Genomic DNA, 27,249 nt, shown 5'->3' on the forward strand with positions numbered 1-27,249 from the left:
CAATCCTGTGCCTGTTGCTCCGAGGGAGGGACCGACCATTTGGCAAGCTCAGACAGTTATTAAAAAGGAAACGGCTCTTCTGTCTGATGTCCAGACCACCCTCGTCAGAAAAGAGAAGTTAGCTGCGGCTCAACAACCCAACCTCCAAGTATACACGATCCCAACAGCTGATAGTGGGACAGCTCACTGACCAAGACTGGGACAGCCAATGGGGATGGCTGAGATGAGGATGAGCCAATGGGAAACATCCCAGCTGCTTGTGGTGGGCCTGTGGAACAGATGGTGTCATGTTGTGAGCAAGACTGGGACAAGCCAATGGAGTCACCCGATGGTCAAAAATGAAATGGCTCAACCTCTGGGTCTAGAGCCAATTGCTGGTTGCAAGAAGGAAGGCCCGGTGGCAGATGAGCGGCATAAAACAGGCTTGGCCAGCTCCCCGAGGATGGATGGTCCAATGGCTAATAACCACGGCGTGCTGCCCTATGGAGGTGGAGGTGGGGCAGCCAATCAAAGAGGATGGGATGATCCAAAGACTGAAATGAAGCTGCCCTGGGGGCAGAAAATGGAATGACCTGGCTAGTGGCAAAGAAAGAAACTCATGGGAGCAGCAGCCGGAGGCTGAGATGACAGTGCATGGCTGAGTTAGTCGTGCCCGATGGCAAGGAGGATGGGCGTCTCGTGAAGGGATGGGATGAGCCAGGGGCCGAGGAAGGCACCTCTGGGGGCAGCAGCGGGCATGCCAGGGGTCCTGCTGTCCACACTGGCAGGGGCAGGCCTGAGCGCACGGCTCCAGCGGCCGTGGGGGCCATCACTCACTTGGACAAGTTGAGCTTCCCGGCGGCCAGGTGGCTCTGCACCGTCCGCCAGCGGCCTCTCCCCGCCTTGCCACCGCTGCCCGGCTCGCTGGGGGCAGCCCCGCCGCTTCTCAAGGCGTCCTCTCCAGGTGGCGGCACCGGCGCCGGCTTCTCGCCTAGCCGGCCTTCCCGCTCCACTGCCAGCCCCGCTGCGGCGGCCACTTTGGCGCCCGCCAGGAGGGTGCCACTGGAGGCACCACGAGGCAGCCAGGCCAGAGGGGCACCGCGGGTGGCAGCGGGGGAGAGATGGCAGGCCACACATGGTGGGGGGGGTAAGAGGAGGAAAAACAATGACAGATAAAAGGAAGAAAGAGACAGTGAGAGAAGAGGAGAGAGACAGACGGACAAGAGACAGACAGAGAGAGAGAGAGAGACATCAGCACTGCAAATGGGCCACCAGCGGAGCCTGCATAAAGGAGAGAGGGGACCCGGGCTGGGGCGGAGAACAACGCACCACGACAACGGAGGGGGGCCCCTCCCCACCGCCTGGGGCAGGGGCGGCGGGGGTGGGGGGAGGGCAGCCACCTCCAACTCTATCCCACAGGACAACGAAGGGTTAACGACGGAGGAAGAGCGGGCTGTCCAGGCCAGGAGGCCCCAAGGCAGGGAGAGAGAGAAAGCTGTGTTAGTCAGAGTTCATCACCACCACCACCATCACCGCCACCACCGCCACGACCGACCACCACCAGAGCAGCCAGGGCAGCAGCACACAGCAAGGAGGAAAAAGCAAGCCACACCAAGAGGGAGGGACCAAAAAACGTGCAACCCCATCCTGACTGCACAGAGGGGGTTGGGGGCCGCGGGTACCAGTTAGGGGGCCGGGTGTGGCTGCGGAGGGGGCTCTCCTGGTGGCTGGCCCTGGGGGAGGGGACAGGAGAGGGGCAGGCAGGCGGGGGGGGGCAGGAGGGGTTGCTCGTCTCCATGGTCAGCCTGCCCATGGGGTGCACGGGTGGGGAGGTGGGGGGAAGAGCAGGAGAAGTGAGGGGCCGGGAGGGGTAAGGAGGGCGTGCGCGGAGACTCATTACATATGATCAAACCAGGTAAAGTCACTCACTTGAGGGACAGTCGTGGGTCGCCATAAGGGGCGTAGGGTGAAATGTTTAGAATAAACTCCTTGGGAGGGTAGGAGCTCCATTTCTGCTGCACTGTGCTCTCATTGTTATTCCAAAAGTCTCTGTCTAGATCACTGGAGGGGCAGAGAGAGAGGGGAGAAAACAGGAGATACAAGAAGAAACAAGAACTGCAAGTCCTGTGCGTGCAGAGGGGACGGGCCCGGGGCACTGAGGGTGGGGCGGGCCGGGTCGGCTCCTGCGGGAGGAAGAGAGGTGCCCGGCACACGCACACGCGCACGCGCACACCGCACACGCTCCAGGGTGGGAGAAGCCGCGTGGAAAGGAGGCGAGCTGCAGGCTGGCAGGCTGGAGCCTCACACCCAGGAAGCTGGTGGGAGAGAGAAAGATGGTGAGAAAGGAGCGGAGAGGAAGAGGGCGCTGGGGACAGGGCCTGGGGTGGGATGGCGATGGTTGTGGGGGGAAGTGGGAGGAGGCAGGGGACGGGTTTCTGGCTGGAAATTGCTGAAAGGTAGATCAGACCCTGCTGCCGACTGGGTGGGCCCCACCTCTCCTGGCCTCAGTCTCCATGCTTGTCAAACCAGAATGTTGGCTGAAACTGCCGAGCCATCAGCGCCGCCATGCTAGGGTAGAGACCCCAGTTCTGGAAGACCCGAGGTTCTCTTCGCTTCCATCTACTTTATGGAGCTGCTCCTGGTACAGGCCCAGCTCCCTGCCCGTCTTTCTCCTTCTCCCCCCAGCCTAAGGCCCCCCTGAGCCTCCTTCGCTCTCTCCCCACCTCAAGAAAGGCTGGGTCACCAAGGGCTCTTCCAGGGTGGAGGGGACCTGGCCTTCTCAGCCTTGGGCCCTTGGCATGTACCAGGCCTGCTCCTGTCCCTTTCCAAAGTGGAACTGCTGGGTCTGGAAAGGCCCTGGTCTCCCCACCCCCTCCTGCTGATGTGTCTTACCGAAAATGCAAATACCCTAGAAGCAAAAAGAATGTGGGGACCTCAGCTGGGGGAAGGCAGCAGACCTGGGGGCAAAGGGAGAGGAGAGAGGAGGGCAGCTCCCAGGCCAAAGGAACATTCCAGAAAAGAGCCATCACTGAGCCCTCAGGAATGCGTCTATGGGAAAGGGCTCGAGAGGAGTGTTGGGGGTGGGCCTGCCATGTGCTGCAGCTGTGCCACTGCTCGAGGCCAAGGTGAGGACCTCGTTGAGGTCATACCCCCTAAGGATGGAGGAAACATGGTCTTGGGGGGCCTGCTTCTCAGCCCCCTCCAATCCCCAGAGTTTGACTTTGATCTTGGACTCGGGAACAAAGGAGAGAAAGCGGGAGAGAAGCTGAGCCATCCTCACAGGCCAGGAGGAGATGGTGGCCCTGGCTTGAAGGTGGCATGGCTCCCTTGGGCTTCCCTGGTGTGGACAGAGTCTCTGTCAGTCCAGAGTGAACCTTGGAAATGTCTCACAGGGGACTCTGTGCATAGGGTCCAAGGCCAAAGCCAGTTCACAAGGGCAGTGGGGGTGGGTGGTGGGAGAGGCAGGACAGGACACTGGGACCTGGGAGGGGGGAGAAGGACGGGGGCCCTTCCTGGTGAGGCTCCCTCCACAGAAGACTCTATTCCCACTGGAGACGTCCTGTGGTCCCCCTCCCTTAATGTAACAGAGAGATGAAGCAGTTGGAAGGCCTCTCTTCCCCTGCCCCTTCCAGATCTCCAAAATTGAGGGCCATCCAACCCTAGGTCCTAGAGAGAAAGATCTACCCAGGCCATCACTGCCGGGCTAGCCTCCTGTGCTGTGCCCCACAGCACCCCAGCATCCCTCAGGTTGTGCTTGATGGTAATAGAAAAGAGGATCTTTAATTAAATAAGTTTGCAAAACACTGATTCCTTTACTGCAGGACTTCTCAGTGTCTTTAATGTGTCAATATCAGTGTCTCCAAGGGGGAGGTGGAGTGTGCAGTGATTCCCAGATCCAGTTGGTCATAGTACCCTGGATTCATGGGATAACTACTAATCATTTAGGGGGCACAGGTGCTCTGAGGAACACAGTTTGGGAAACACTATTGAAGAATGAAACTTCCCAGAATCCTTGATAACACAGTCCTTTTGGAGGAGGTCCTAAGCCCATGGGGAGCAGGTAAACCCTGCTTCCCACCACTCCACTGGCTTTGGGCCCTGGCAAGAGGCAAAGGCCTAGGAGCCTGGGGGCATGTAGACATGAATAGTGGCTTCCTTTCCCTGGGACAGAGGGTCTGACAGCTCAGCAGGGTAGGAGAGGGCAGGGACTGCAGGGCCACAGAGAGGCGAGGGATGACCCACTGTTGCCCTCACTTTGTCTTAGAGAGCCCTCAAGGCACTGCACCAGCCCGCAGAGCCCGCTGCCCATGCCCTGCTCCTTGTTGGGAATCCCATCTTCTCTCATGGGCGCTTTCTAGGTCTATCTAGGACATCATACCCTATCCAGGAAGGTTATGGTCACCTGGCAGAGACAGGCCCCCAGCCCAGACAGTCGTGCAAACTCATTAAGAGGCCTGGCCTGGAGGCGGCACAAGTGCTGGGTGGGCCCAGCCTCCCCTGACGTGGTCCCTCCTCCCTCCAGAAAGCCTGGGGCCCGGGCTTTGCAACAGCCCCTGAGACCTGCCAGCTCTTGCTTTTGAAGACTGGAGAGTGTGCAACCAAATCCACCTTCAAAGGCTCCCCACAGCCTCCGCCTGAGCCTCCTACCCACCCCCAACCTGGGCCTGGCCCACCCCTGCACTTACCCGCCCCCGCCAACACACACCCGCAGCTTCTGTGAAGGCCCCAAACAGGGTCAGAGCAAGAGATGAAAAAAGAGGAGGGGGGCCGAGGAGGGAGCCCTCAGGAGCAGAGGAGAGGAAGAAGGGAAGGAGGAAGAGGGGAAGGGAGCAAGACGGACAAGGGGGAGGGCAGGAGGGCGGGCGTGGGGAGGCTCAGTTGGGGCCTTGAGGTGAAGGAGGCAGAGTGGGAAGACTGGGGGATGTCTGGCTTCCAGGCAGAGCCCTTGGCTGGCAGGTTCAGCCCCAGCAGGCTGTGATGGAGGGGCGCCCAGCGGTACCTTGGCCTGACAGCCTCCTAGTAAAGGCCTGGGCCAGGCAGAAAGGAAGGGTCCAAGCGCCATTGGCCAGAGGGCACAATCCTCTAGAGAAAACACCCCCTGCCCAGAGCCCCCAACCAGGTAGGGCAGGGGAGCTTCTCCTGGTGTCTCCCAGTGACTCTCAGCAGTGGTCTGCAGTGCAAGGCAGACCTGCCTACTTGAAGAGGTTTCTCAGAGCCAAATGCGGAAACAGGACGAGACAGAGGCAGCAAGACGTGAGCAAGAAGTGAGAGGGAAGAGTCTCTCCTCAGTGCTATGCTTCCCCTGAGAGGCCCAGCACTGGCTTCTGCTGGGAGCCCCAGGGTTTTTGTCTGTCCCCCTTCCAGGTTACCCTCAGAACATTGGTGGGCTCTGAGAGAACAGTCTGAGCCCCCCACCCCGCCCCCACGGGAGAGGCTCCCCATGCCCTGGGGGCTGGGGGATGAGGTCAGTGGTGCAGGAGAGTCACGCAGGGGTCAGGGACAGTGTGTGATATGAGGGTCAGATGGAGGAGCCAGCAACCAGGGTTGAGGGAGGAGGCAGACAGTGCTGGGAGTGAGAGCAGCCAGAAAATGGGGCCCTGGGACATTGTGAGGGTCTGGGAGGCACAGAGAGAAAATGCAGAGCCCTGGAGCCACCCTGAGGGGCTGGGCGAGCGAGTATGGGGGTGGGGTGGGGAGAGAGCGAGTGCCAGGGTCTGAGGGGGAAACTGCATGTGAGTGTGGCCAGATCTAGGGAGGGGCGAGGGGCTCCTCCCACTTGGCTGCCTGGGTGTCCCAACCCAGACTCGAAGCCTGGCACCTACTTGATGGCCTTCTTCTCACTGCGTCCACGCCCTGAGTCTGGCGTGCCCACCGTCTCCAAGGAGTTCTTGTAGCGTTTGCCCTGCAGAGGTAACACCAGGGTCACTCCTGGGAGATGGGGCTGGACCCTCCCTGCGTCCCCAGAATGGGGCTCCCCAGGAAGGGGAGTAGTCTGGAGCCCAGCCTCAGCAACAAGGCCTGGAGCCAATGTGTGAGGGCATCACCAGTGTGAGGTGCTAGCCCCACTGATCCCTGCTCCCTGGTTGGCAACTCGGGGGCCCCATCGGGCTCTAGGACTTGCCCCGCCCCCTTGATCTGCACGCCATCCCTGACCCCCAGGGATGAGGCTCCTCCCGTTCGCCTGTCTCCTGGGGCTCTGGCTCGGCTCCCAGAAACATATCTCCCTCTGCCATGGACAGACGGCTCTCAGGCGCCTGGCCACGTCATACTGGCCACGTCACCGCCCCCAGATGGTGGGGGTGGCATCCTGCAGGGCAAGGTTGGCAGTGGCCAGTGACGTGAGCGGCCAGGGCTGGGGGAGGGCCTGTGCCCAGTCCTGCCGGGGATGTGTCCATCACTGTCTGGGAGCTCCCTGGGGTCCTCCTCACCTGGGCCTGTGAGGCAGAGTGGGGACTGAGCATCTCCTTTGTCAGAAGAAAAGCCTGGAAAAGCAAGGCTGCCCACTGACTCTGAGGCCAGAGGCAGCCTGGACCGTCCCCCTAGAGTCCCTCACAATGGCAAAAGTGGAGGAGGGGCAGGGCAGGACAGGGTGGGCACACCAGGTCCCCTGGCTAGAGGAAGGACCATGGCTGCAGCAGTGACTGGGCCTGCTGCCGGGAAGGTGAGCACCATTCACCTTCTCGGTTTGGGTTTCTAAATTTAGCTCATGCAGAGCTTGGCACCATTAACATTCCTGGCTGTCACCAAGCGTCCTCATGCACACCCATGGGCCACGGGCCTGGGCCAGGCCAGGGCTGATGCAGGTGGTGCGGGGCTGGGGGCTGTGCCGGGGCTGGAGCTGTCTCCCACTGGGTACTGGCCTGCCCCTGCCCAGCCGAGTGGGGACGGACACAAACACACACGAGGGTACACATTTCCCCAACATCCCGTCATGTGTGCCAAGACCACAGTCACAACAGTCAATTATTCCATCCTCCCTAAAGCAAAATAAAAGCCGTACAGCCACGTTCCCTGATGCTTCTGGCAGCTACGGCCCCTTCCCGGGCACGGGAGCTGCCTGTTTAGGGAGAACAACAGTGTGGCTCCTAGGAAGGGGGTGGGGTAGGGCTCTCATTGCACCTCCAGGACCCCTATGTCTCAGGGGTGCGAGGATCCTGTGTCAGCAGTGCCCCATATTCCCCATGTCACCCTGGTCAAGTCCCTCGCCCTCTCTGGCCTCCCTTTCCTCCTTTCAGAAATGGTGCAGTGTCACTGGATGAGCCCCGGTCCTTCCCCCTTCGAGGTGCTCACCACAGATGTTCTTACTTCTCTCCTTACTTGCTTCAGCTCCCACCCCTGGGAACGCCGACCCCCATGGTGGCAGGGACTGTACAGCTTCTAAACCTGGTACTCGGAGGTTCTCAGAAACCATCACCCCCACCCACCCTGGGGTCTGAGCCTCAGGCTGTTGCCTCTGAGCCAGAACTTGAAGAGTTAAAAACAGCTGCTGGATCCTCTAGGTCCACAGAAGCTGCCCTCTCTCAGCTCACCTCTTGTCCCTCTCACTGTTATGCAGAAGTTCAAATCCCAATCAATTCCCAGTTCCAACTGGGAAGTTCAGGGGCCTGTAGCCCCTCTACATGTCCTTCTTGGGCAGGACCCTCAGGCAGAAGCCCCGCTTCCACTCTTCTCCAGCAGTTCAGGGCAGTGAGCACCCTGCTGAGAGCCCCCCCACCAAGCCCACCTCTCACCCGCTCTCCCTTTTCTTCCTAGTCTTCAGGGAACTTGCCCTGGTCAGCACCCTCTTCTAAGGCTGATCAGCTGCCCCTTCCCCAAGGCCAGGCATCTGGTTCACCCAGGGCATTCTAGAAGCTTCTGCTTGCCGCTCTTCCTTCCACGGCTCAGAGAAGCTTCCCCTTCAGCCACAAAGATCCCTTTGCAGAGGAGTTGGGGCATACAGGGGGCAGGAACTGGGCAGGACTTGCTTTGGGGGGCAGGGGGAAGTTAATGGGGCAACATTAGAAATCCCAGGTGGCGTCCAGGGGACATTAGGCAGCTCCAAGGGAGCCCAAAACCCCCAGCCTGCTTATCAGGGAGGGGGTTGGCAGGCTGATCCAGAAAAAGCCAGCTGGAGATTAAGGAAGTTATTAATGTTTAGAAATGGGATCTGGGCTGTCAGGTATCACGTCACTGCTGCTGAGGGGACAGGCAGGCAAGGAGAGCCCAGCAACTGTGCAGGGGGGCACTTCAAAGCCCCTTCCATGGAGCATGGAGAAAGCCCAGATAGAAAGCTCTCTGGCTTCTGAGACTAGGGGGCAGAAGGAGGTGGCAGGATTGAGGTCCTGGGCACAGTAGCGTTCTATCAGCAGCTCAGGGGAGCAAGTCCAGAGAGGGACATGTTGTGGTCTGGACCCCTGGGGAAGTTCCTGGCTGGGAGCTGGGAGGAGGGGCTGGGCCAGGGAAGGTTCTGCATCTCCCAGCTTCCCAAGGCACCTCTTTCACTGACAGCCCCCCAACTGCTACAAAAGCTGTCATCTCTGAATTCCTGTCCCCAGGTGAGTGGGGGTGGGGCTCTCAACAAACACACAGATACACACACAGACACAGACACGCATACATGCACTGCAGCACTTACCAGGGGAGCCAGGACAGGGGAGCGTAAGTGTCAGCTAACGCAGGCATCTGATGAGATGACCCACATCCTATCATGCAGAGGTGAACAGACACACACACGCTGTGCCCAAGCCCTTGAGGTCGACATACTTAGCACAGAAGACCCCCACTCAAGGTCACCAGCAGCACCTATTCATACAGCCTTTCCCTGCCTTCAAATACAGACAGACAGACAGCCTAATGGGCCCTGCAACGAGATGCACAGGGCTGCAGTGCGCATTCAGCCACTCCCAGGCCTCTGAGGACACTTCCACACACAGGCATGTGGCCAAGCCCCCTCCTCCACCTCCCTTGGAATTCTGAGACAGACACAGAGACAGGAAATCCAGGAACAATGCAGGGCAGTCAGCCTGGCACCTGCATACAAGGAGTGGGCTCGAGTCACACACACCCTCACACACACTAACACGTGGGGCGGGGCGGGCTCCTCCCCAGGGAAAGGAGCTGTCTGAGGTTGAAATCCCAGAATGGAGAGTCTCACTTCCAATTCCCAGGTTTGCCTTTCCTGAAGGAAGCACGCAGGTTATGGGCCTCTTGGGTCTTCCCCAGGGGCACCTGCCCCTTCTCTTCCACAGGATTGAGGCATGAAACTCCCACCTACACAGTACCCATGGCCACAGCTCCCGTCCCCACCCCTGCCCCCAGGCCCCTCTGTGGCTGGTCGGGGAGAGAATGGGGCTCCCAGATGCGGCACCCTGTTCTCACTCCCACCATTCTCAATCTGGGGCATGGAAGGTGCCTGCCAGGGACTCTTCCTCACTCAAGCCCTAGAAAGGAGGACCCACACCTGGGACACCTCTGAGCCCATCTTCAGGGGTGCCCCCTGCAGTCCCCACCGCCCTTCTAAGCTGGGGCAGCAGGACGTGGGGTGAGTGGAGGTCTCCGGGAGCTGCGGGCAGATGGGGAGGGCGGCTCAGCCTGCTCCCCCTCCTGGCGCCCTCCGGTGATGAATGTCCCTCCTGACGGTCTCGTTACTTATTAATGGCCTAATCCTGCTCGTTAATTTCCCAGCCCTCGTTAAAAATGAAAAGAAGCCGTTTGTGCTTGTACAAACCCCGAGAACCAGGATGGATGTGCGAGGGCTGGGGGTGGGGCGGGGCAGGAGGAGTCTCCTCATTGGCCAGGAGACACGGCTCGGCAACGCCCAGCTATAGGGGGGTTCGGTTGGAGAGGAAGGGGCGCGCAGCGCTCAGTGGGAGGAGGCCTCTATTCTCAGCCTGCACGTGTGTGCCTGCGGTTCTTTCTGCGGGAAGTGGGACATATGTGCGTGTAATTACGACCATGAAAATGTCTAAGACCCCTGTTGGTCCACCAGTGTGTCCCTAGGTTGTGGCTCTGGGTGTACACACTGACATACGCGGCCAACACCCAGCAAACGCAGTGCGAGCATGCCTGCGAGCGTGTGTGCCGTGTGAATTTCTACGGAAGTGTGCCTGACTATGTGGGCAGGTGGGTCGTCTGCGAGCACCCTTGAGAGCGTTCATGAGCTTGTAATTGAGGCGGGGCGGGGTGTAGGGCCAGGTCCCGCCACCGGGGCCCTTAGGAGCCTCACCAGTTTGCGCTGACACCAGTGGCAGAGGCCGCAGAGGACGACAGTGACGCTAAGGCTGACGGTGATGATGGCAGAGACCAGCAGGACATCTCGGGTGGGTGCCCCTGAGGAGGACACGCACAGGTCAGACCCTTACTGGCCAGGGCCAGCCACCGTCTTTCAGCCCAGAGTCCCCCCAGAACAACCACCGTACCCACATTGGGAGTTCTGGGCCCCAAGTTGTACTTCCAGCTCTGCCTTGCTGGCTGACCTTGGAAAGTCTCTTCCTCTGTCTGCATCTCACTTTTCCTCATCTGTAAAAGGGGAGTCTCCTATAGGTTAAGGTCTCTCCCAGTCCCTCACTACATGAGGTCTGCACCATCCCCCAAACTTCACACCCTCCTAGGGAGAGGCCAAGTATGCCCCTGGCCTAGCCAGGCCTCACCCGGCTTTCAAATCCCTCTAGAAGAACTACTGCTTCTGCGTGGCTTCCATCTCCTGCTTCCTACCCCCGCCCCCTGCTCTGAGCCACAGCTCACCCGAATTTGCCCAAAGGGTTATTGTTAATTCCCACAGTCCCTCTGAGGACATCTGCCCCATGGGCACTAACACACCCTCTTATGTGTTGGCCAAGACTCGAGAGCCACATATGTAGTCAAAGAGGGAATCTCTGGAATCCTCTGACCAGTCCTCATGTCCTTTAGCTCACCTTTTCTCAGGCTGGAAGCCCATCCACCCAGCTGGCCTCTGCACACCCTGTCCTCTCATGTCCTAGCCCGAGCTCACCTCCAGGCCTCCCATCCCATTGGCTCCAGCCACCTTCATTATTGGCAATGTCCTAAGTGTTCACAAGGGCTGCCCCAAAGCTTCCATTCTAAGAGTTTGGGGTCCTCTACTTCAGAAGTGGGAACCTTGATGGACCTGCCCTGGAAGCAAAAGTCCAGGTTTCTGTGCAAATCCTGCAGCTTGCCAGCTCTGTGGCTTTGGACACGTCACCTAACCACTCAGTTTTCTCCCCTGGTAAATGTGGATTAAACTTCCTCCCTCCCTCCTCACAGGTGGCTGTAAACATGAGCCCAAACCAAACGTAAGGAAGGCACAACTTGACCAGAAATGAACATGTGGGGGAGGAGTTGACAGAGCCCAGCATAGATCACACGTGCACTGTAAATATGTGTGCGCTGGGATGCGTCTTCAAGTCAGGGAGATGCTGTTTATTTACAGAGGAGCCTGCGTGGGCTTTTCGGTTTCAGCGATGGTGATAATTAAGAGTTGACGATATCTGTCTGGTCTTGGTTCCTGCGGATTTAGCTTCTGGCGCCCGGTCTCTCTCGCTTTCCTGTGGGGCTCATGGAGGAGGGCCCAGTGGTTGTCCCCAGCTCTCAGGGCCCTCGGGCTTCCTCCCACCACCACTCTAGTGCTCTGGGCAGCCAGTCTGCTACCTGCTCACCCTAGAATTCTGCTTGGGCCCCATCTCTCCCTCCCCAACTTTAGGAGCCTCCAAGCTATGGGAAAAGGCCACCCTCGCCCTGCCCTTCCCTGTCCACCTGCCAGGCCAACCTAAGCTTCCTCCTGTCCCAAGTCCACAGCCTTGGTACCCAGAAGCCACTGCACCCAGTTCACTGTCAGCCTCAGGACCCACAGCACGCAGGAGCTCTGACCTGGACAACCTACAGACACCAAGGAAATCATCCTGCCCTTCCCTCCCTCGGGCAGAACTCTGCAAGGCTGGAGGGGCCACGTTTATCAAAGTTCTCAGGCCAAATGGGGGTGGGGTGGGGACATAATACCACAGGGCACAGCACCAGGGCCCCTAGACTCAGGCTGGTAAAGAAGTATGAAGGTGCCTTCCAGGAATGGGGCCACACTTTTTCCAGCTCTTTCCACACTGGAAGCATTGGGGGGCAGGGTGCTATGGAGCCTGGGAGAGCAGACCCTTCTTTGTTGAACTCACTTTTAAATAAAGTAAATTCCATTCTTAGGCTGAACTTCCTTCAACCACCATCCATTAAGAACCTACCATGAGGCACAAGGGACAGGCAAGAATTCAGCTAATTATTTCTTAGCACATCAGTTGCCCTAAAACCAGGGAATGGCAGAACAACCCAGCCTGAGGCTCGAGACTCCAAAATACCTGAGAAAAGACCCAAGTGTGAGTACAGCCTCTGCCTCTTAATAGTTGTGTGGTCTTGAACAAGTGTCTTAACCACTCAGTGTCTCCATTTTCTCCTTTATAAATTGAAGATAATAATGGCACCCACCTCGTGGGGCTGTTAGTACTCAATAGATACGTATTATTATTATTAGGGTTGTTGGTGTTAGTTTTCTCTTAGGTGTACAGAGAGCACAGATGAAGAAGTGATTGCTGAGGGAGCTATCTGGGAAGGCTTCCCTGAGGAGGTAGTATCATGTGGTCTGGGGGATGGATGTGAAGGGAGGGTCGGACAATCTGGGCAGAGGGAACAGAAAGAGCAAAGGCATGCGAAAGGGAGGAAGGTTGGGCATGTTGTTTGAGGAGCTGGACTAGGTTGCAGGGAGTGCAGTGGTGGACACCAGGTTGGGAATGAAAGTAGGTCCTGATGGGAAAGTGCCTTGTCTATCAGGCTGAGAGGCTTCCTGTATTCTATAGGCCGTGGGAGCCATGGAAGGTTTTTGATCAGGGGAGGAGCAGGATCAGAGCCGGTGTCAGCAAGGTCATGATCTGGGAGCTGTGGTAGGTCACGTTCCAGGTGGGTTCCTCTGTCCTGGTGCCCTCTCTACATGCACGCTCCTCACATCTCTTGGCCATGGGGCAGTTCTCCAAGGGGTCACTTCCCCAGAGCTCCCTCCTCTCTTTGTCAAACAAGGTCCTTATCCAAAACTGCTCCTCAACCCCCGCTGTAGGCTGGAGAGCCCCTAAGGACAGAGCCTGCCAATCTCAGAAGCCAGTGGTCCTTCTGAATGGTCCCCAGAGACCCAGGGAATGCCCATCTTAAGCAATCATCATTCTGTGGGCATGCAGAATGAGCCCTGGGCTTGGAGTCTAGGAGAACGAGGCTGAGGCCCTATTCTGGCCTCTAGCCGGCTGTGCAGCTGTGAGCAAGGTGCTCCACCTCTTAGATAGTCAGTGCCTTCATGTGTGCAAGACCTGACCCCAGTGATGAGTCTTCACAACAAAACTGAAGTAAGCAGTAAGATTGGCCCTTCTTTTACAGATGGGGAAATTGAGGCACGGAGGGGTCAAGTAACTTGTCCAAGGCCATTTAGCTAGTCGGTGGAGCCAGAGTTCAAATCCAGGTAGTCTGACTCAGAGTCTACACTCTTTGCTTTGACATCACACCCACCACAGAGGGGGGTGGTCAGTTGTTTTCAAAGTGTGTTCTTTGGAACTCCTAGGGCTTCCAAGGAATTTCTCAAGGGCTACAGATAAGGATGCTGAGTAGATGAGGCTGTGTGCCCTCAAGCCCTGTTCAGCCAAGCAGCAGCATTTCCCTGCTTCACATCACAGGCTTCTGCAGAAAGTTCCATTTGAGGAAAGGGATGTGTTATTAAGGAAAGTTGAACCCCCACCCCCCAGATCAGTGACCCTAGGATCCCCTGCAGGATGAGGATGCTGGCTGTCATCTTCCATGCAGCTGACACCTCCCCTAAAGATTCCCTGGGCACTCCCAGCATCCCTTGGGGAGCCCTTGGATCTGGGGTGAAACAAATGCTTGCCATTGCAAATTGCATTGATGCTGCGAAGAAAAGTGACATGATGTCCTCGGCCAGCACACGATACTGCCATCAAGGGGTACAAGCGTGTTATCGCCTGTCAACCAGAGTGAAACCATTCCCAGAACACAGAGTCACTGTGTCTTGGGCTGCAAGGGACCTCGGAAGTCCTGGAGTGAGGCCCCATCCATGCACAACCACCCTGGGCAGCCCTGTCAGTGACAAGAAGCTGCTTCTGCAGGAGGCAGACCCTCCACAGACGGGCATTGATAGGTAGGGCTGCTGGGCCTTGAGCTGAGCTGAATCTGTTTCCCTAGAACTTCCCCCTGTGGTCCTAAGCTTGCCCTCCAGAGCTGCACGGAATAAGCCGGCTCCCTCTGCCACATGACAGTCCTCTAAATCCTTGCCGACAGCTCTCATGTCCCCTTCCAGTCTTCTCCAGGCAAAGCTGCCCCAGCCTTTCTAACCCTTCCTCCGATGACATACATGGTTTCAAGTCCCCTTAGCATCAGCATATTAACATTTGGGGAAAGAAAATATTGCAGCCCTAGTCAGCCTTTTGACAGAGCTGAGTTCCTCGACCTATCCTTGGGCAGAGGAGACATCGGGGTCCCAGGGGTGAGACACAGACAAGGGCAGACAGATGACATTGGGAGACCTGGGAGGCAGGGTGAGCCAGGAGCAAGAAGGGCCTCTGGGGTTGGATCCCAGGGGTGTCCTGGGAATGAGGGGTGAGCTCCGGCATGTCCCTGTCCCTCTGCCCAGACCTATGGCAGGCATGTCAGCTGACCAGAGCCAGGATTAATGATGATCAGGTGGAGTCCTGTGGGCAGAGCCCATGCTCCTGACCATTCCACCCCACCAGGAGCTCTCAGGGTAAATAAAGGCTGTGTGCTTGAGGAGCTGGCCCACCTCTGAAGGTGGACAAGATGACCACACACAGTTATCCCCTCTGGAATGTCAGCTCCGCGAGGGCAGGACTTGCTCTCATGTTCACCACTGTCTTCTCAGCACCAAGGACAGAGCCAGGCATATAGTAGATGCTCAATAAATGCATGTTGAAAGAATGAGTGAGGAGGAATCCCAGGCCTCTAGGAATAGTGATAATAATAGAGACTACCATTTATTAAGCACCTACTGTGTACTAGACTATGAAGGTAGGGGCTATATCTGTTTTGATCATTCTAGTACCCTCTGTGACAGGCTGACCCATGGGAGGTACTCAAATATATGTTGAAAGCCCAATGCTTGCATATGTTATGTCACCCAAACAAGATGGGAGAGAAGAGATGGAAGAGGCTGCAGTGACAGTCTGAGAGCCTCTCTCTTTTACACACACACACATGGATCCCTTCTGGTCTTCTCCCATCCTCATCTTTGCCTACAAGTCCTCATTTTTCTAGACCCAGAAGAAAGCACCTTTTCCAGGAAGCCTTCCATAATCTCCCCAGTGGGAATTATTTTCTCTTGCCTCTAAGCTCCCATCGCACTGTGCCTGCACCCTTCTTTTAGGGTGCAATGATTAAGTACCAGGGCTCTGAAGCCATAGTGTCTGGGTTCAAGTCCTGACTCTTAGTCTTCCAAGCTGTGTGACCTAATCTCTGTGTGCCTTGGTTTCCCCATCTGTAAACAGGGGCTAGTATAGTACAGGCCTCATAGGACTATTGTGAGGTTTAAAGGCACTGTCAGGCACAGAAAATGTAGGCAATAAATGTTGGCTATTATCCTAGCATTACCATGTTGAGCCCTGCATTAGAGATATCTGGGGCACGGAACTGGCTCTCAATGAGTGTTGAATGAAATACTGAATACACATTTAGTTTTCCCCACAGGACAGCAGAGGCAGGGTAGGGGTCACATCTTACTCGATTCTGTGCACCCCGGATCCCTGCCCCAGGACCAGGCCCAGGGCTTAACCAAGAGTAAGCATCAGTGAACACCCCTGGCAAGGAATGAAGAGGGCTGAGACATAGAGGAGGGAGGAGAGGGTGCATGTGGTGGGTGGGGACGACAGCTGGAAGCCTGGCTGGGCTTTTGGTATGAACTGCAGACCTGACCCGGTCCCTTGCCAGGGCTCTGCCCCCACTCCCAACTTCTTCTCATCTCCTCAGCAAGCCATGATTTATAGATGAACAGAATCAAACAGGGCCGCTGGCTGCTGGGAGGCCCTGGGGAGCTGCTGGAGAGGGAATGGACTTCTGAGGGCAAGCTCACCAGCTGCCCAGAGAGGAACGGGAGGGGAGCCAGAGGGGGAGCAGGCACACACACACATAGGCCATAGACATGGCCACCCATGGCTCACATACACATAAAGCCAAGGAGACTCACCCTCGGCAGTGACATCTATGCCCCACCCCATATATAAACACATACACATGCACACACACAAGCCATGCTGACTCACCCCTTGCATGGATACCCACATTCACACTCACACACAAATGTGCACATACACCCATGGTCACAGTCATGAGCAGATGCGTAGCCCCCTCTGCTGTCCTTGAGGGCTAAGTGTTCACACACTTCCTCTGGCCTGGAATTCTCTCTCCATGCACACTGCTTGTTCTCTGGGGCAGAGCAGTGGGACGGACAGTAGACTTTGAGGCAAATGACCTGGGTTCGAGTCCCATGTCTGCTCCTGGCCAGTGACCCAGGGCAAGTACCATTCTGGCCTCAGTGTTTTACCTTCAGATGATGATGATAACCCCTGCTCTTCCCTGCTGGGGTACTGTCAGGATCAAATAATAGCTAATTAATTGAACACATGTCTTTTGTGGCAGACAATGTGCCAGGAAGTTTATATGCACCATCTCACATGATCTCCACAACCTTATATGATTATTACCCTCATTTTGCAGAGGAAGAAACAGGAATGGAGAATTAAGGCAACTTGAACTTGTCCTTGACCCTGCTACAGCTGCTTCTCTCTGAGCTGAAGAACGTGACCGCATTCTGTAACATGCTACCCTGCTCGATCCAGCCACACCCCACCATCCTCCTTCCTTCAAGAAGGCCAACATTTTTTCACACTTGAGGCTTCAGAGAAGCTGTTCCCTCTGCCTGGAATGCCCTTCCTGCTAGTCTCTTCCTTCTATTCTCAAGATCCCCAGACAGAGATGGTCTTCATTCCCTCCCACATGCCTTTCTGCCTCCCCTGTAACAATGGCAATTCATCAATGTGGATTAATAATTAGCATTCTTCTATGTCTTTCTCCCACTGGGAACACTTGGAGGGCTGAGACTCCAGATCACTCATTTCTGTAGCCCAAGGTTTGGAACATAGGAGAGGCTGGAAAAATAAGTGCTAAACAAATGCGTGAAATTATTCAAGGCCCTAGGTGAGCCCCCTCATCCAGGAAGCCCTCCCTGATGATGTGCTCACAGCAGTCTCTTAACATGAATTAACTCTGCCTTCCGTCCAGCCTCCTTTTGGGGGGAGTAGGCCTGTCCTCCAAACAGAACCAATGGGGTTCTCCTCATTGCTCGGGGTCTCCCACAGCCTATAGTCCAGGACACAACACAGAGAAGCCACTGGACATGCTGGAAATCTGGTCACATAGGCTCTTTTCTTTAGAATTCACTTGTTTTTACACTCTTAGGTGCTGACAAGTGCACTCTCCACATCTAGCCCTTCCAACGTTGTCTCATCACCCCCACATCGTCCTAACCTAGATTGCCCTCCTCTTTCAGGCATCCTCAGATCCCAGGACCTTGCTCTCCTCACCAAGTACCTTCAGTCATAGTAACTAATGTACACTCTGCACTGAATCCTGTTCACAGTATTCAGCACAACTCTGAAGGTAAATCCTCTTATCTTCATTTCACAGAGAAGGAAACTGAGGCTCAGAAGGGTTAAATACTTGCCCAAGAGCACACAGCAGAAGAGAAACAAAGCCAGGATTGGACTTGGAATCTGGAAGACCTCAATCCTGTGCCCCATGGGAGCTGAGCCTTAAAACAAGTCTCTCAGAGGATAAAGGGAAGGGAAGGAAGAAATGGCATGAACACAAAATAAGCAGCAGCCAGGGAAGGGCTTCTACTTCCCCACAGATTTCCCCAAGCACTTCAGAGATCCTTCTGACACATACACCTTTGCAGTGTCTCCTTCCTCCCTCCACTGGTCCAGCCCTTGGCCTCAGTAAAACATCCTCATTAGACAGATGCTCGGTCTACCTGAGGGTCTCGAAACAGCTTGGGAGTTGGGCCCCGAAAGGGTAGGAGCAGGAAGAAAAGGAGGGTGGGGTACTTGAGAATTTGCCTAGGGCCCTGTCTCTGGTGCTGACTAGGGTGGAACCACTCTTCCAGAGATAAAACAGTGATGCTGGGGGTGGTTGGGGCTACATCTGCCATCACATTCCCATCCTGATCCTGCCTCCTCCCACCTGATTCTGTACGACAGTGTATCATGCCCCAGGTCCTCCCCCCATCCTCCTTTGGTGGCTGCAGGATGACATTCGAGGTGGAAAACAGAGAAAGCTGGAGTCACAGGTTTCCATAGGAAGTACCCCTCCACGTATATGCAGACAAGATGGAAATGGGGGAAGGTGGGAGAGCCAGTGCAGAGCCCACCAGCCCCAGGGCTATTTGGGCCTGGGAAGGGGGGTATTTGGGGTGCCTATCGCACCTCTCCTCGACCCAACATACACAAGAAAGCCAGAAAAAGGTAAGTGTGGTAGAAAGCAACAGAAAACCAAGGAGCTAAACTCTGAACCCCAGACAGTCAGGCAAAGCTCCAGGCCTCCTGTCATGCTGAATTTTCTGCCCTCTCTTCTCTTTAAAACTCCCCACTCCAGGCCACCCACCTTGGGAACGGGGGCAGCTTGTTCCTTGCAAGAGGAAAAAGAAAATGAGATGGGCGGGTAGAAGGAAAAGAGAAAAAGGAGAGGAAAGTGAGCCTGGCACTCATTTCCCAGGAGAGCTGGGCTTTGGCCCTGCCCCCATTCCCTCGGGACAGTCTCTCTAGTGTCCCTCAGAAAGTAGTGGAGACACCCACAACCCCTCCGGCCTCACCTGGGGCAGGAACAAGCCTTGGGAAAGACGAGGCCTGAGGGGAATTGTTTTGGAAAGTTACAAGTAGCTGGAAATAGGGGCTTAGCACGAGAAAGCCTCCTCAACCTTGACTGTAATAAAAACAGATAACGTGTGAGTGAGCTAGGGAGAGTGTGCTGGCAGGGGCCGCAGAGGCCGGCTGGATGCAGACGGTTTAGAATTCAGAGGAGATGCCAAGTGAGTAAACAGCGAATGAAGGATTATCCGGATGGGCCAGGAGTCATTCCAGCAAGAAATTGGACGGGGCCATGTCAGAATCCACAAGCACTATGACTCCTCATCAGGGAGCAGGGCCTGGTGAGCTGTGAGGGCCTCACCCACGCCTTCTCTACCTCTGCTCTCTCTTCCAGCAGAGTGTGGCCTTGGTAATAATGGCTCACATTTATTCAATGTAGAACAGTTTACAAAATGCTCCAGAGTTTACCGAGGGTTTTACAACCATTGTCATATTTAATGGAGGTGACGGAAGTATTTTCTGCCTGGTGACCCCCTCCCCTCCCCACAACTCCCCCCAACCTTCCACAATTCCTGGCTTAGTGAAGCCTGGTGCATCTGTCTTCAGTCTTCAGCTTCAAGGTGGGTGGGAGGATGGTGGCGACAGGCCATATGTAGACCCCAGATATCTGTTGAGTCTGGAAGTCATCAGGGTCAAAGCCATTCTGGATGGACAGGGCCAAGTGCCAGCTCTGCGCAGGGAGCCCAGACTGAAGGGTGTCCAGCCAGAAGTTAGTCTAGAACCTGCGACCCACCCTGATCCCAAAGCTGATAAGATGCCTGGGTAGCCATGAAAACAATCATGCCCATCAGAAAAGCAGGAGTCCAGGAATGGAGAAGCTCATATGGAGGGCCTCTCCACCAAGAGTGTGGAGCAGGGGCAGGACCAGGGACATGTGGTGATTAAGTGCAGGCTTTGACCACTAGTTACTTCTATGAATAATGCATGGTTGTGCCTTGGCCTAAATCAGCATCTTATTGTTATTAATAATACACGGCTGCAAAGAAGCTGGGGTTGGAATGGTGTGCTATATTTTATTCGAGGATCTCAGAGCACTTAAGAGCTTCTCATGCTGATGACTCAACTCTACCCCTCCAAGTCATAGGCTTCCTTACAGAACAGGGGACCTGTCCTTCCCTGACATCCTCCCACCTGAGGCTTGGAGTCATGGAAGCCATAGGGGTTAGGAATCTTCTATCCTGGGATTCAGATTCTTGACCTGAGCTTTTGGTAGAGGAGGGGGTACACTTAATCTTCACGAGCTCAAGGGCTCTCAAGTGTGCAACATAACGTGAAGTGGCTCCCAGGGATGTTCAGGAAGGAGGGATAGAATTAGTGGGAATCCAAGTGTGGGAGAGGAGTGTGGAGAGAAACCACTGGGAATCTGAACCCAGTTCTGCCACTCACTGCCATTGTGGCTGTGTGACCTTAGGCAACTAACTCAACTCTCTGCTCCTAAGTCTCCTCGATAGAATATAAGGTGTCTGAGACTCCCTGTCGGAGATTCCGTTCTTCCATATTCTGGGGGTATTATTTGCACCACAAATACTTGGATGAATCCACAGAGTGCACGGCTCCGAACTCTGTCCGCGGTGCTGAAACATCTAGCTGCACGCTGCCTCTGTCCCTGGTGCTGAAATGGAAGTCAGTTGCAGGGAGGCACCCGCCCCGGGCCACCCCGTGCATTTCCCCTGGTAAGCGGAATTCAGGAGACCAGAATCCTTTCCAGGACTGCTGCACAGCGGTCCCACCTTCCCTACTAATTACTCCCTGATCAACCCCGACCTGAAGACACAGCAAGAAGCAGCCGACCTCAAGAGCCCCCTTTCCCGGATGAGGTCTGCTGATGCTAAGGACCCCAGTCAGCAGTCCTACTCCAGACAAAAAGAGTCTCCCCGCTAATGTAATTGCCGCATCCCATTCCCTCAAGGGGAGCCTGCCGCACTGCCTCCTGGCGGCTGGCGCGGGTACCGTGTGCAGAGCAGGAACACAGAAGGTCCCCAGGGGTGGCGCTGGGCCTGTGGGGAAGGAGCAGCAGACGGTCGGGCCCCCGCCGCCCTCTCACCCCTCCCGGGGCAATCTGGCGCTCTGAGCTTGCAGCGCTACCCAACACCCAAACGCTCTAGGCTATCCGACTGTTTTCCAGCCACCTTGGGGTGCCATGCTGCCCTGTTCACAGTGAGGACTCAACCCATGTCGCTGGACCCTGCCAGGTGAAACTTCCTGTTTCCTTCTCCAAGGTGGGTGTGGTAGACCTGTTTAAACAAACACAACCTTTTCTCCAGCTGGCGGGCCAGTCCTACCAGATGAACACAACGGCCTGTAATAAGCCTCCACCAGGGCAGAGGCTCCCTACCTCGCACCCACCCAAATAAGAACCCTGCTCACAGCTCTTCCCTAGGAAAAAGTGGGCACTGGGGAAGAAGGCCACAACTGCAGCCCACTCCTGCCCCCACCCCCCCAGGTGAGGGCTCTCTGAGAAGCAGATCTGCTTGGTATTTCTAGGGACTACTTGCTACTAGCCCCACTGGGTGTAGAAATCCTCTTTCTTCCAAAAACAAACAGCAAAACAAATAAAACTACCTGAAGAGAACACCCCAAATCAGCTTCCCTGGATTCAAGCAGGTAGTAATAGTAAAGATAATAACCTTTAATCACAGTAGATAGAGCTAATATCATTTATTGAGCACTTACTATAGGCCAAGCACTGTGCTAAAAGCACTGCAAACATTATCTCATTTAGCGTTAACAAACCCCCTCCTCCAGGGAAGCAGCAAGACCAGCATCCTACAGTTGAGGAAAGTGGGGTTGAGAGAGGTGAGGTGACCACTCAGAGTAGTGCAGCTGACAGGTATTGAGACTGTCATGGAATCCACATCTACCTGCCCTTAATCTTGCAGCTCAGCTGGATCTACCTCACCATACTTCGATGTTCTTCATGAAGCCTCACTGCCCTAGATGTTTCCAAGACCACCCCACCCCCGCATCCTCATGTCTCAGCTGAGAGCCACATGGAGGAAGGCAGTAACACTTCACATTCCCACAGCACTTTATAGCCTGCAGAGTGTTTCACAGCCACTGTCCAAATCAACTCTTATGATACTGAGACCCTCTTTTGATTTTACAGGAGAGAAAACTAAGGCTTAAAGGAACAAGTTTTGCCCCAAGTCACACAGTGAGTAGTGGAGCCAGAACTCAGATGAAGATTGTGGGACTCCCAGCCCAGTGCTCTCTCCCCATTTCTTCAAAGCTGGGGTCCTGCAGGCAAGCCAAAAAGGGGGCCTTAAGGGCCTTCATCTCCTGAGGGACTTTGTGAGGTCCTGACCTAAGCTGCTACCCTCCTCCTGGGGCCATCAGTTGGCTCAGCTCTAACTTGGAGCCTCGGAGTCTCATTCTAAATGAAAATTTCTTTTCCAGGCAATTACTTCCTGCTAATTAGAAAGCAAGGCTGCCAGTCCCTGGGCCCTGGGCTGACCCCTTTTCTCAACTCACAGGGGTGGGGGATTGTTGAGGTACTGGGTAGCAGCACCAGCCACAGGAACTGCTTGTGGCTCGGCCCCATCATCTAAAGGAGGCCAGGAAACTTTTGAGAGCAGGGGGACTGGTGGAGGAGTAAGAAGCTCCAAGGAATGGGAAGAAGGGAGGTGGGGATGCTGGGGAGGAAGGGGCTCAGAAGTGGGAGAAAGTCAGGGGACAAGAAGCTAGAAGGAGCCTAGATGTGCTATGCAGAGTAAGTGAGAGACCTAGGCTCAGGAGCAGCAGGGGGAGCCAGGAAGATCCAGAGAAAATGGGGACACGTCATAGGAAAGAAAAAGGAGGCATCTCAGGAAGCAGGGAGACAGAATGTGGGGGGAGAGATCTCCCCTATGCAGAGGAAGTGGAAGCAAGAAAGAACCCTGGAAAATGGTCAAGATTACAGGAGTGGAAGAGGTAGAGGCAGGGAGATACTGGGAGACTCCAGGAAGGGGCAGGAGAGAGGAGGAATTGCTGAAGGAAAGCCCCTGGGAGAAAGGGAGGAGAGCGGGGGAGGACAGCTGGAGTGGCAGCTCCCTGGGCCCCAAGAAGGGCTCTCCCTACGTCATTGTCCTTGAGCCTCCCCCAATGTCAGTGCCCAGCCAGTCAGGCCTGCACGCCCTCCTACGCAGCCACAGGTGCGGGCGGGCATGATGGTAGGCCACCAGCCGGCTCTGGACCCAGATGATCCACTCACCCAGGGCAGCCAGCCGACTTTCCTTCCTGCCAATCTGCCACCCCCTCCTGTGGGCTAAGCCAGGACCCTCCCGGGTCACAAAGCAATAGGACCAAGGAACTCTGGGACTGTGGGGTCCAGCCCCTCCACTTTACAGAGGGAAGATAAAGGCCCAGAGAGAAAACAGTGCTTGTCCAAGGTCATATAGCAAGTGAGTGACAAGGCCAGATGAAGAGGGCTCAGGGGTTAAGCCACAGTGGTGGGTCCTGTTTCCTCCCGAGCTAAGCCAAGAACAGGAGACAAAGACAGGTTTTGGTTGGCAGCAAGTCAGTCCCTGATCAGTCTAAGCCCCGTGGATTGTGGGGTGGCAGGCAGAAGGGAGTGAGGGTTGCCAGGGGCTGGAAGGGAAGCAAAGGAAGTCACCATTTATGGAGCACTGGGTGGGAGGGTTCTGCCTGGGTTATAATTGCAGCTAACGTTATTGAGCACTTACTAGGTACAGTGTTCCAGCCACTTAAGACATTATGTGCAGATCTCATTTAATCCCCACGATAACCCTATAAAGCATGTATTACTGTTATTCCATTATAGGGAAGAAGCTGAGACTCAGGAGGGTTGAGTAATTGGCCAAGTCCACAGGCTAACCAGTGGCATGATTCTAACTCAGGCAGCTGGCCACTGCTCTGAGGACCCTTCCACCCCCGCATCATCTGAAGAGCTCAGATCCCCGAGTTCCCAAGACCTCAGCCCAGCCCTGGCAGAATCCAGCCTCCAGATGCCAATGGAGTTACAGTCCCGTGTTGTGGGGGCTTCTTGTGGCCCAGAGGATGTCCTCAACTTGAACAAGCCCTGTCTTAAGGTACTGGAGTTGGGTTCTAGTCCTGGCTCTGCCACTAACTTGCTGTGTGACTTTGGGCAGGTCATTTGCCCTCTCTGGCTTTGATGCTCCCACCTCTGTCATCAAAGGGTAGGACCAGATAATAAGAGCTTGTACAGATGGTGCTAACCCTGTGGCAGGCATGGTTCTAGGCAGTGTACAGACATTAACTCATCCAACCATCCTGGCAAGCCCTCTGAAGTCAGTGCTATCATTGCCTCCATTTTACAGACAGGGAAATGAGGCAAAAAAAGGTTAAGGAACTTGCCCAAGGTCACACAGCTAATGAATACATGGCAGATCTGGGATTTGAACCCCAGTACTTTTGATCCAGAGCCCAGGCTCTGGCTGCCATTCTGCCTTATTTCCCGAATGACTCTCTCAGCCCCTGCTTGGTGCCCGCAGGAGGTCTGCTTACGGCCCTCTACACAGGCACACATGCCGTCGTGTTTCCACATGGGAAGCACACACATTGACATGTGTCTGCATGACGTGACATGCATCAGCTTATGCTTCCACACTCGCTCCTGTGTGGCCACCAAATTTCTGTATGGGATAGCCACACTCAGCCATCCATTGCTACAAGAACAAGCCAACTCCAGCAGGCCCACATGTACGTGCACACACAGCCCCCTTTCTGGGCACTGGCTGCCTTGTGTGCCATGCTTGAGCATGTGACCACAGTGGCAGTGACGAGGGCCGCCACACCCCTTCTCCTCTGGCCCCCTCCAGTGCCTGGGTGGCTCACACGTCACATCGCACACCTGCCAGCACCCCCATCCACGCTGCCTTCCCCACGCCTCTCCCCTAACAGAAGCAGGCACCTTCCTCAGGAAGGAAGCAGGCACAGGCCCAGCCTGGCTCCCACAGCCCAAAGATGCCAGCCAACCCGGGGGTGGAGAGGGAGAAAGAGGCAGCAACTGGAGGTTCTGGGGGCCTGGGGTCCATGGTTCCCATCTGAGACTAAGCCCTCCCTTAGGTCTGAGTTCCAGAGCTCAGCTCTTAAGACCCTAGAGATGCCAGCTCCCCTCTGTCACTGCGTGATATGGGGTCAGATGGGGGACCAGAGGACAGAGGGTCGGTCCATCACTCCCTAGCAGGACTGTGGTGCCATGAGGGCTTCTCTGGCCGAGTTACCATTGCACCCTGCCAACCCCATCCCTGGTCCCTGCTCTCCTCCCCCTGCCCAAGCATCTCAGAGTTCTGGGTATTTTTAGGCCTCAGCTGACAGGCTGTGAAATCGCTCCCTTCGCACCTCCCTAACCAGGCGGGGGCTGGAGAGGGAGGAATGGGGTTGGGGGGGGCACACACAGCCAATTCATCAGGCTTCTCTAGGGCTGGCAGGTGCCAAGCAGGGAGTAAGGGGTGCCTCCCCTTGATTGAGCGGATCCTTCCACCGTGCCTGGAGAGAGGGAAAGGAAACAGGGTGGGAAGAAGGCTCCACCCCACTCCGGGGACCTGAGAACAAAGGCTTTAAGGGACACCCAAGCACTAAAGGAGGCAATGGGGACATGCTTTGAGTCTAGCTCTACAGCCAGTACCGATTCCCAGCCCTCCCTTCCCAGCGATGGGCCGAGAGACAGACTGGCTCAGATCCCAGTGGGATAAGGGAGCACCGGGCAGTGTCACCCAGTGGTTAAGACCGAGGCTTTGGAGTGAGGCTGACTTGAAATCTCATCCCTACTCTACTGAGTGACCTGGTGAGACACTCCACCTCTTTGAGCCTCAGTTTCCCCATCTGTTTGACAATGGTAATGATACCTCCCTTGCGGGACGGCTGTGAAGATTAAACGAAAGATGTATGTGAACAAGCAGATGGTCTCTGGGCCCACAGGGCACTGCTAAGAGATTCTCCTTTGCTGTTTCCCTGACGGGCAAATCCTCCTAACCCCTCCTTTTCTGGGCTGCCTTCCTCACCATGACCCCTGGGCCCACAGTTCATCCTGGCTGGCCTGACCCTCTTCCCCAGGGGAACAAATCCCCAGCTGAGGTGAGTAGAAAACATAGACCCTCCTCACCTTCCTGCTTCCTGCTGCAGGGCACACATCCACATCACTTGGCACATGGATCCAAATGCCAACGTGCTCAGGTGCTGCCAGCTCCTGGGTGTGAGGGCATTTGCTCTTGGATGACCCCCTAGGGACGTGGGAAGACATATCCAGGCCTTGCTGTGAATGGGCCCCCGTGCCAGGGGCTGTGGGCATGGAGAGGCGGGGCGGCCAGCCTAGTTGCTGTGGAGACAGGTTGGCTCTGGTGGGGCTCTGGAGCTCAGGCCTGGCAGCTGGCGCTTGAGTTGTGTGGCTCCTCCAGGGCTGGGCCCTGATGCCCAGGGTGCAGGGTAGGGTGTGGTGTAGAGCTGATCCTCAGAAACCTGAACTGTGACCACTGGGCCCTGGGTCTGCACACTTTGGCTCTAAATCTCTCCCTGAGAGGCTTTCTCTCATACCCTGGCCCCCGAGATAAGCCCCCTGGGGGTGTCCATCCATGCCTACCTGCACCAGCCTGTCCTCTTGACTGCCCGTTACCCACCACAAGCTTTCCCAAGGCAGGGCCCCAGTCTGGCTGGATGCTGTAGACCTCCTGGTATGGGTCCTTTGGACACAGCTCTGTGTAGGTGAGACAGGAGGGGCTGGACAATGGCTGGACAGAGCCAGCTCCATATACCTGCCTGCCTCCAGGCTCCCCACCCTCCACATTGTCGCAGAGTTAAAGTTCTCCATAGAGATATGCTCGAAAGCCATAAGGCCCTCCACTGCCTTAATTAAAAAAAAAAAAGAAGTCCAGCTTTCCTATTTCAGAGTGCCAGAACCTTCATAATCTGGCCCAACCCGACTTCCCCAAACCTTAACTCCTGCTACTGCCCCTTGAAGGCCTCCCTTCTAGCTGCACACGTGCAGATACTGCTACCTCAACTGGCTGGTCACACCTCGGGGCCATTGCATGTCCTGTCCCCACTGCACAGAACGCCTCATCCCTGCCTACTCACGTGGCAAGCTCTTATTCTTCCTTCAGGATCCAGAACCCTAGACCCAGAGCTCATGATCTTGGGTCTGGCAGTGTGGCTGGAATCCCAAATCAACTTCTAATTGCAAGTGCCCCCTTCCCAGGATGGCCTGAGGATAGATGAGCAAACGTACGTCGTGGGCTTAGAACCTCACCTGGCACCAACTAAATGCTCAACAAATCTTTGCTGTTCTGATGGTAACTGACTGACACTGCCTCAGTGAAGCCCTCCCCAACTTGTCCTCCACCAGGGCGGAGGCAGGCATGTCCTCCTCAGAGCT

General features: G+C 55.7%; 1 protein-coding gene across 5 annotated transcripts in view; it reads right to left on the minus strand.

The window, feature by feature from the left end:
- Positions 1–27,249, minus strand: part of SYT7 (synaptotagmin 7) — a 59,189-nt gene that overhangs the window by 24,898 nt on the left and 7,042 nt on the right. For 2 of the 5 annotated variants that reach the window (XM_032489559.1, XM_032489555.1), the window contains exons 2-3: positions 10,184–10,287; positions 5,802–5,881 (exon numbers count right to left, since the gene is read on the minus strand). In XM_032489559.1, coding sequence (XP_032345450.1) covers positions 5,802–5,881; positions 10,184–10,287 — 184 coding nt within the window. Of the gene's footprint in view, positions 1–816; positions 1,042–1,908; positions 2,041–5,801; positions 5,882–10,183; positions 10,288–27,249 lie in introns of all 5 variants that reach the window. The other 3 variants (XM_032489554.1, XM_032489557.1, XM_032489558.1) reach the window with 3 other exon arrangements.

Source organism: Camelus ferus, chromosome 10 (genome assembly GCF_009834535.1).
Source record: "Camelus ferus isolate YT-003-E chromosome 10, BCGSAC_Cfer_1.0, whole genome shotgun sequence".
Classification (NCBI taxonomy): domain Eukaryota; kingdom Metazoa; phylum Chordata; class Mammalia; order Artiodactyla; family Camelidae; genus Camelus; species Camelus ferus.